The sequence below is a fragment of the Protomyctophum bolini genome, assembly GCF_963924005.1.
Source record: "Protomyctophum bolini genome assembly, chromosome: 12".
NCBI lineage: Eukaryota > Metazoa > Chordata > Actinopteri > Myctophiformes > Myctophidae > Protomyctophum > Protomyctophum bolini.
Genome location: NC_137873.1, coordinates 23507870 through 23518189, shown reverse-complemented (window position 1 = coordinate 23518189; position 10320 = coordinate 23507870). Strand labels below are relative to the sequence as shown.

The 10320-nt window shown below is 46.8% G+C and overlaps 1 protein-coding gene across 1 annotated transcript; it reads left to right on the top strand.

Annotated features, from left to right (window-relative positions):
- Positions 1-1132: 1132 nt before the first annotated feature.
- LOC308325310 (uncharacterized protein) lies at positions 1133-9105 on the top strand. Its single transcript, XM_080777799.1, has 6 exons — positions 1133-2163; positions 2523-2728; positions 3221-3391; positions 4503-4655; positions 6435-6501; positions 6694-9105. Exons 1-6 carry the CDS (start codon positions 1503-1505, stop codon positions 8265-8267), a joined length of 2832 nt encoding a protein of 943 aa, XP_080633925.1. The 5' UTR covers positions 1133-1502; the 3' UTR covers positions 8268-9105.
- Positions 9106-10320: the final 1215 nt, after the last annotated feature.

The following is a 10320-nucleotide window of genomic DNA, read 5'->3' as shown; positions in this document are numbered from 1 at the left end:
GGGCAGGTCAAAGTCAACATTCTGATGAGTAGCTGTACACGTGGAAATATGTTTAAAGAAAGGAGACTATAAAGTAGATGCAGGGTGTGATTATTTTTTCTTCATTTTTTACATCAATAAACTCTGACTTGTGTGTGTGGTCCAATTTGCCCGAATGGACAAGAAAGAAAAGGGAGGGGGGGGGATACAGTAACTGGGCCTGAGACTGAGTACAGCCTTCCTTTGACCCTAGACTAGAGTAATAGATGCATATGTTTGCGCATGTGTGTGTGCATTACAGTAGTAAGTTCCATTATTGTGAGAAACGTCTCTCTCACGTAAAGGAGAAGAAAGAAGCGGAAACATTTGAAGTGGTCAAATTTCTATAATAATGTGCTAACGCTTTAATGGAAGCCACGTGGTGTGAGAGGGGAAAAAGAGCAGTAATAATAAAGTCCAATAAAGTGTATATTTTACAGGGCCGGGCTTACGGTTTTATCTCTTATTTAATACCTCAGCGTTGTGTTTTAAAGTGTTCTGTACCCACCCTCTAATTCTGAACCCCAGATAGGATCAAAGATGCCACCCATAGGAAAAAAAAGACATTCAAGTGCTTATTTTTTACTTTGGCTCATTAAAACCCCACATGTCTGAACCTGTCATTTGACAAGGCAAGGCAAGTTTATTTTATAAAGTTCCTTTCTTCAACACGGCACAATTCAAAGTGCTTTGCGGAAAACATTAAGAGCATTAACACATTATAAAAAGGACATTTGAATACAATATAAGTAGTTCTTAAAAGGTTAAGAGAATAGAAAATAAGATTAAGCCTGAGCTCTAGCCTACAAAAAAGAAAGAAAGAAAGAAAGAAAGGTCAAATGACTGGCAATGGCTTATTGCTTTGCTCTTGGTCATTTGCCATGAATAAGGGCCAGATTTGGTCACATCCAGAAACCTGTATCAGGTTTCTAACAGTCCAGATCCCGCAATTCCTCCCTCACCCCCTGGGGGCCAATGTGTATTAAATGGCCTGCCACTTTCAAGAAGACTGAGCATAAAAATAACACAGATCAAAATATTCCAAATATCTACCACATGCACAGCATCAGTTGAAAGTGGAGTGACTCGACAGACTGGTATGTCCGGGAAAGCTATGGGTTAATTTAAGACTACGGGAGAAACCTGTTGCCAATTAGGAGCCGGGAACGCCACATGTGGGTTTGACGTAGCAGCAATCTACACAAGTTTAGGGGTGCTAAAGGGATCGCGGGAGACCGATGGAGAGGAAAGACTGACTGTTCATTCAAGTTCAACTGCACATTTTTAGAATTGGAAATATTTTTTTTAGGTGAATTGTGACTTTTCCTCAAAGGAAATTCCTAAAATATAGGATATACAAAACTGAGATCCATGCACAACTAAGAGGTCATACTGAAGGATGAGTAACAGTGACGGGAGGCTGCAGGATTCAGCATAAATCGTTTGGAGGGGGCCTATTAACATTTTATTTCAAGAACACCAATATGGCAATTATCACCGCGCTATTTGTATTCACATTGTTTCTGAGTACAACCGAGAGTGTATCTGAGATCTGCCGAGGAACACACTGCTTCCCTGCCCATGACTGGGGCAAGCCGTGCGTCGGAGACCATTGCGCGCGGAGCGCGGAGGCGACGGGGTCGCGACGGCAGTTTCATCCCTCGACACAAGCCAGGCAAGGGCAGGTCTACACCGGTTACCAACGTCCCCAAAACGCGCCCCAGGCACCGTACACTATCGTCCAACCACCACACCGTCCACAGGTGGCTACCGGTGCGGATAGCACTGGGCGCTCTAATCCGAGAACCGTCACCGCAGAGGTGTTTCATCCAGACTGTGCGGGAGGAAACTGTCAGATCGGTGTCGCTTCCTCGTCACATCCCAACAACAACGAGGGTGCTGCTGGTGCTTCAGCTTCACGCGACTGCAAAGGGATCGAATGCAAGCTGCCTCTCCGGATGCGCCAGAAGCCCGTGAAGCCGTGCGTCGGGGACGGCTGCGCCGCAGCAGCAGAGGACCGCAGGGCCAACTCACCCGTTCATGTGACCGACAGAGCCGCGCAATTTCTAGGAGATTTTTCGGATTTGGGGTCAGAGCGTGGCGCGTCGCCGCTGGGGATACAGTTGACATGTGATATGAAACCAGGTCAGTATTGTCTGTGGTCTGTGACGTTTGGTTAGGCTACTGCTAGCCCTAGGCTACTGCATGGTCTGCCAGTAGCCTAACCAAAAGCCAAATGGTTTCCCTCAGCAGGCTTTGAATGTTGGGGGGGGGGGGGGGGGGGGGGGGGGATGAAAGTAGGGAGAAAGACACACAGAGAGAGACACAGAGAGAGAGAGAGAGAGAGAGAGAGAGAGAGAGAGAGAGAGAGAGAGAGATTGATTAAGACTTGTCTTGTTTACATCAGGCCTCCTCCATTTACTTTTCCATTTACAATTCATCAGAAGAGAGAGGGGGGGGGGGGTACTGTATCTTTCTCCACCTACCTTTAATATGGCTCACAGGTTCCAACGAGGTGCCCTCAGAGGACGCCCTCGTGCTTCAGCTGAGATTGTCCAAAGGCCAGGAGAGCCTGGTGGAGGCTCTGAGGGGCCAACAGGAAGAGGTCAGGGAGCTGCAGCGGCTCCTCAGCCAACAGCAGGGGGCGCTGGTCAGCCAACAGAAAGAAATACTGGAGCAGCAGAGGAGGATGTCTGAACAGATGGACCAGGTAAGATGATGGCGACAACAACAGGGTCACATGGTCAGATATAACTACTGAAGAAATGGATCAGTGTCACTCACCACAGAGATGGAGAGGAGTGTGGGGTTCAGTGGTGTATGATTATTGTTATCATTCTGTGGTTGTATTCATCTTCAAGTCACAAATACAGTAGGCCTTTGTCAAATTGTCTACTGCAGGCTTTCAAAAGTCAGAAATAGTAGCTGTTCTTTGCATAATTGATGTAGCCCAATGATGATAATAGGGATGATGATGATGATGATACCAGTGGTGTAATGAAGTCTATGTTATACGCTATGCCTATATGTAGTATGCTGTGCCAAAGTATTTGTTTGGGGGAAAAAATGCATACCGTCTGCTAATCATTTTATCCATTGGCCACGCACGAGCGTATAGCCTATGTCGCACAGGGAATAATTATGGTATGCCGTCTGAAAAACGACGTCACTGGATGATACATTGTGTGATGTTTGGCTGCAGGTGAAGGAGCAGTACAACACGCTGCTGGAGGGCGTGAAGCAGATGTCCTTCCAGGACCTCCAGGGGGACCTGGGCAGTCACATGGTGACCCTGAGGGACCAGGTCAGGGCCCACCACACGCAGCAGGCCTTCGCCGTGCACAAGGTGGACATGGAGGCCAGTGTCATGGAGGTGACCGCAGTAAAAGGCTAAAACAGGTTTAACCACCGGAACCCCCGACATCCATATTCTGAGGGGACCATTTGCAGAACGACAATTGGAGTAGGGATAAAAAAAGAGTGGTCCAATTGCAGTTGTATCTCAGATCCGTTCCACTTCTGTGGCGTTGTCCCCTAGGGTAGGAACCCTCACAAAAACATGCGGTAATCCTGGTCTCTATACTGCCTCCCCCTGGTCAGCCGGGGCGCCTGATGGAGGGGAAAGGAACTGGTTGTTGGAATTATGTGTTACTTCCACGCGCTACGTCCTACCGGGGAAAACTCTCCCCTGTCGGATGATGAGAAGCAGCCTTCTCACTCCTCATGCATTGAAAGAAGTATGAGTCTAGTTTGAGGCTCTCCCCAGTTTGGCAGTAGCGACCAGGATTACAGCGTAGGCAAAATCATCTGATAAAATGTATAGAAAAGATCCGTTCCACTAAGAATAGTGGGTTTAAGTGGTTAATGATAGACAGAGAATATTAAATACATCAACATGTCCCTCAGTTGCGGAGCTCTGAATCTTGTCTTGAGAGATCGGGTTATCAGATATCTTTGATTATGCCTCCCCGGGGCGCCTGATGGATGGGAAAGGAGCTGTTTGGAATTACAGTATGTGTTCCTTCCACGTGCTACATCCAAACGGGGAAACTCCCCCCCCCCGTCAGGTGAAAAGAAGCGGCTTGGACTCCTCATGCATTGAAGGAACTATGAGGTTAGAACGTTGCTCTCCCCACGTTGGCAGAGTAGCACCCAGGATTACATTAGATAATTGACACTGGGTGAAAAATAAATCGTGGGATAAAAAGTTAGCGCAAGATATCATTATTATTAGTTTTTTGACCACAATGATTTGATTTGACATGAACATGTAAGACATTTTCCTAAAAGCCAGCAATAGAAATGAAAATACCATATATGCTGTGTGAGGGAGATTGACTCAACCACATGAAAGTTTTAGGAATATCACCCTGTATTCCTAAAGACATATTGGCATTTGGCACACTGCATTTACATCGAACACAATGCCCTGATCCTAATGTACTTACTGAGTACAAACACATCCATGTGTCTTGTGTTTGCAGGTGGGGAGCTCCTTGTTGGCGTGTGGGAGCTGTGGTCCAGAGGAGTACTGTGGTTTCAGCGGGGGGCGTCCTCGCTGTGAGAGATGCACCGTCTGTCCTGCTGGCTTCTTCCTGGTGTCTCAGTGTTCCGTCCACGCAGACAGGATCTGTCAGGTGAGCAGGCTCTTCATTTGAGCAGCTTGAAAACAAGCAAGCAGGTTGGCATAAATCCTAAAAGTTCTCAAACCTTTTCATGTATTTGGCCATCGACCTCCATCTCAAAATATCTTGTTCCAGGGATCCCCAGAAGCAAATATTTTAGTTAAAAATCTTTTCTTTTGTCAGGAATGAGTTACGGAGTAGGACCCAAAAGCAGGCAACCAAATGCAGAGTAGATTAAGTGTTTAATTGACTAGAAATCAGGGGTAATCCAAAAGGTAAACATCAGACACAAAACTCACTCAACATAGGTCTACACTCTACAGACCAACAAGGGCTTAAATAGACAGGGGTAACAGGACACAGGTGAACTCAAAATACAATCAAACACAGGATAGGCTAACAGGCTAAACAGAACACAGGTGACTAGGATACAATAATCAGGTAGGTAAGACAGAACAGGAAACACCAACAAGAGGAGTCAGGAAAGCACAGAACAAAACTACAAAACAAGACACAACCAAAACAACAACAGAGTAACAGTAAACCAAAACTAAACACCACAAGGCAAAATACAGAACATACAGAATAAGTCCAAAACCTAATTAGGATTTAGGACTGTCATAAGTGTTCAAAGGCGACACACATGAGTCATGACAAGCGCTTTCTTTAACATTCAAGGCAATACATTCAAGGCATTACAGAACATGAACTAAACACAAAATGATCAAGTCATAAATGGTCACGCCATAATTAGAGTTCAGGGTTTGGAGCCATAGTCACGGCTCAAATACAGAAGCAGAGGAGTGGGGCGTGACAGCTTTAAAATAATAGCTTATCTCATGACGTGATACAAGCTTGTAAAACTGCTATTTTTGATTATTTATTATGTGGTTATGATAATGGATCTGTAACCGCTCCTGAACTGCCTTCACCTGAGGCAGAATAAGACCATAGTATATGCTCCAACTGATATCATGAGGGCTAATTTATTTATACCCATGAGACAACGTAAAAAACTGCAACACAAAACAAATATTTGTTTAACACAACACATTTTCTTTATAAAAGTCCTCGTCGACACTCAAGCTGTCCTTGAATTGCCCAACAAAAACATTCATGATGCAATGACAACTGTACAAACAAAATAACAGGTAACATACTGTGTGTAGTGCACCTTCTGCACAGAATCTTAGGGGTAGTTACATTCTTGTTCTTTTTAACTTGTATTTTTTATTTTGTAGAGACAGGAAGAGCTGAGAGCTCCTTTCCTCACTGTACCTTGTTTGTTCTGACCAAACGTGCCCAAATCTAACAGGTGATTGTAAGGAAGTGATTAGGGTCTCGTGATCTGCCCATACAACAGACCACAAAGCACAGAACTGTAGATGGCACTATACTCCATACAAATAAAAATACAGTTACCCATAAAAGGTTAGCAATGAAATAAAATATTACAAAATACCCATCTCAGGGACAGCTACATGGTAAATGGTGCATTTATATAGCGCCTTTATCCAAGGCGCTTTACATAGATTGTGCATTACATTCACCCATTCATACACCGATGGCAGCGGAAACCATGCAAGGCACCAACTAGCACATCGGGAGCAATTAGGGGTTCAGTGTCTTGCTCAAGGACACTTCGACAGTAACTCTGGGGGAGCCCGGGTTCGAACTGGCAACCTTGCGGTTCCCATCCAGGCACTCTACCCCTGAGCCACCGCCGCCCCCAGTCAGTGGACAATGTTACGTGCCAACAACTGATGAATCTCTCCCAATGTTTTGTCACAGGACAGAGATGAATGCCTTGAAATACCAAACCTTTGCGGAGATCAAAAGAAATGTCTCAACACTCCAGGTAAAGAGTTTAAAATTGTACAGTAGGTAAATGTATGCTGAGAAGGCTTGAATGATGTCTACATCCCCAAACAAAGATAATATCTTAATCTTATGTTATTATTACTACTACTACATACTATCAATATAATAATTTCTATTCTGTGTCAGAAGTAAACTAACTGAATCTCCCTCCTCTCTGTGCCACACTCAGGTGGTTTCCGGTGCCAAGGCATGTCGGAGCGAGACGGTCACTCAGGCTTGTGCGGTCACGCCTACTTCTACAACACCGAGATGGCAGAGTGCCAGGCGTGTTCGGAGTGTGACGGCAACCCCGTGGCCTCACCTTGCATCTTCACAGCGGACACGGTCTGCTCCGTCCCTTCTGGCCGCGACGGCGCCTTCTCTCTCTCCTGGGCTGGAGACTCCAGTCTACCTTTGGTGCAGGGCCACGCCCCACCAGGCCACGCCTTCCCCAGCGTGCAGCTTCATCTGGAGGGCAGAGGCGACGGAGGGCTGGTGAGCGCGGAGGACGGGCGCCTGGTGTTCCGGCAGCACGGCCTGGTGTGGCTGGACGAGAACCTCTCCCTGAGCCACGGCTGCCGCAGCTTCATCCAGGTCTGCCTGCGTGTGAACAACACCGAGGCCTCGGAGGGCCGCGACCTCAGCGGCGTCCGGGTGGAGCAGCGGGAGTCCAAGTCGCTGCAGAGCGTGAGCATCAGCGGCGTGGCCGAGGTGGCCCCGGGCCACGCCGTCTCGGTGATGCTGCGGAGCGCCAGCCACCACTGCAACTATAGCAGCGACGGACTGCACCTGTACGACCCGTCGGCCGCCACGCTCAGCCTCTTCTGGCTGTCGCACGACACCGGTGCCGTCGCCACCACGGCGCAGGCTGTGGCGTCCGCACACTACCACACCAACTACCGGCCCACGTTCCGCACCACCTCCACATCGGACCCCTACGTGGTCGGGCTCACCCACGACGGTCGCGGGGTGCGCTTCGCGGAGAGCGGCACGGTCCGTTTTGTCTTCCAACAGGCCCTGTACTCCATGGGCCAGGCGTGCGTGAGCGACGGCTTCAATCTGCTAGCCTACCTCAACCGCAACGGCTCTGGCATGGAGCTGGCCCGCGCCTTCAAACCAGGCGTTCACTACCGGGACACGTCCATCTCCCTGTCTGGGGCAGCTAGAGTGGGCCCTGGGGACACACTGGCCTTTGAGATCCTCTCCCCTGCCCAGTGCAACGTGCGCTACTTTGGCGACGAGACGGGCATCAGCACCCTCAGCCTGGTCTGGGTGCCAGCCGCAATCTCCTCCGCCCTCTCCGCCTCCGTGGCACACACTGGCCTCCCCTCAGGGGCCGTCCGCAACAAGCCGCTGTTCTTCCGCCAAACGAGCCCCCACGTCTCCCAGGTGGCGCTGCACGGGAAGGGACCCTCGGACCAGAGGCGAGACTTCGTCTTCAGGGAGAGAGGGACCGCCAGCCTGGCTCTGGACCTCAAGCTCATCCACTCCTGCAACCTGGTCAAGGTGACCCTCCAGAAGAGGAGTGATGCAGAGAGGTCAGGGGAGGGGGACAGGGAAGCCGGTAGGCCAATCCCCCTGGCCCAGCAAGTGGGAGGCCAGATGCCTGAGGGCAGCCAGTGGGCCAGTGTGGCACTGCGGGCATCCTTCCAGGTGAATAACGGCACAGCTGTGTTCTTCACTCTGGACTGCGTTCGTGGACGAGTCAATCAAATCAGCCACCAGGCAGGAAGTGGAGTGTCAATACTCTGGGTAGCTGCATAGGAACCTAAGCAAAGAAAAGAGTACACCATATAGAAACAATACCTCAATAAGCTAGCGTGTTGGGTAAACATTTAACAGTATTCTGTTGTTGTTTTTCTGGAATTATTAAGTGCAGCTCTTCGTGTTTTGTTATTTTCTTGACAGGCCTATTTTAAATTTGTAGCAGCTTCTTTTCGTTACACTATAGCTACTATATATTTTTTCATACTTGTTACATATTAACTGTTTCAGCATTATATAGTAACAGCATTATACAGTACATACAGTATGTACAATGAAATGTCTAGATATTTTAGTATTTTACTGTATGTCTAAGGTGACATCATATTGTCATCAAACAACAAAAACATTAAATTCTGGTGAGGGTTCTATTCAGACTAGTGCCTGAACCTGCCTTTATTCATATTTTGAAATGCTGTGTGTGTACATTCTTTGTCCTATATTTATGTAATTGAGTTTACTCTGTGGACACCACAGGATTTTTAGACAATATTGTTGTGACTCTAGGATGTTCAGCTTTCACTATGAGTGGTTTTCCAGTACTGGTTTTACTCTTAAGTATGTGTTTTTTTCAGGAGCATGTGTTTTATGTTATCCGCCATTTTCTAAATACGAGCGAGCATGCCTTCTTTAATGTGCTCTGCAAATTATGAACTTCAGTAAAGACCCCCTGTGTTTTACTAAAGTGTTACTGACACAAAACCTTCATCGAAAGAAGCTGGTTATTCAAAAATATGAGCATGATGCGTGTTACTTCTTACTTTGACTGAACTGTAATTAAGTGTATATTTCATTTGTTTTATACTGAACCCAATAAAATTGTGTTTGTTTTGTGCCAGATGTGACTGACTGCTGCTGTGGAAAGTTTCACTGCATTACAGAGTGCTTGTTATTTTAACAAGTTGGCCCCTGTCATTTAAACTGCCTATTAAGCTACAGCTATCAGTCTGTGCTGGAAAATCTGGAGCATTTGCAACTGAAATAACATTCTGTATTAAACTTAAAACCCTAAATTATTGTAAAAAAAAAGGCAGTCATCAAAACTTGCCAACCGCTTCCTTCCGACCAGCATTTGTTGGCGTGTGATCTGCGTGCAGCAGGCTACTGTACTCTTTGTAATGTGTAGGCATATTCGTTATGGCTCAAAGTCAGCTACATTTACATGGTTCAAATTAAACACAGGTGCCACCAGTAGTACTCTGCTGTTTCCTATTACACATCAAACGGCAGAGGTCATTTACCGTGAATTCAGACAGTCAACATTATATTAGACTGGTAGTAATCGCTTAACGGCCTTGGCAGAAGATTAAAACACAGTGCGGAAACGTTAGTGGGCATAGGTGAATATTGAAAAGGCTGTAGATGAGTGCATGCCACATACTGTAGGTCTTTGAAGCGACGGCCTAGACTCTAGAGGTACCGTACTCCACAGGCCATTCCATAAATCGTGACTTTTAACCGTGCACTTATAGGCCTACTCATCATATTCCCATGGGCCCCTATACTTGATTGACCATAATTATTCCCATGGGCTACAATAAATATCTATGATCAAAAATATCCAACAGAATAGAGTCGCTACTGTAGGGTTCATGTGGTTAAAGAAAATTAAAAATCAAATGTCACCAATACAGCATGCTCGGAATATTAACATACAGTACCGGTATCCTAATCAGTGACTGACCTAGTCTAGTGTCTACACAGAGGACAAATGAACTAAAACAGACTCAACTTAAGCCAACATACAGAGAGAGAGAGAGAGAGAGAGAGAGAGCATGTCATGGTGCAAATTGAAATCACTCCCAGACTGATGCACGATTCTGGGTGAGTTATGGTGGCCTGTGGATAATAAACATAATGGGAGTACTTGGGAGGGTTAGAGTCTGCCGATACCCAGAACTGAACTTACATCGGCCTTTAGATGGCCTAGCACCTATTAGCACCCTGGATAATAGAACACAGATGGGGGAGAGACGAGAGAGTCTCTACCCCAGTAACACACACACACACACACGATTTTTCTGACCGATCAGCTGACCACTTATGGCAGTTA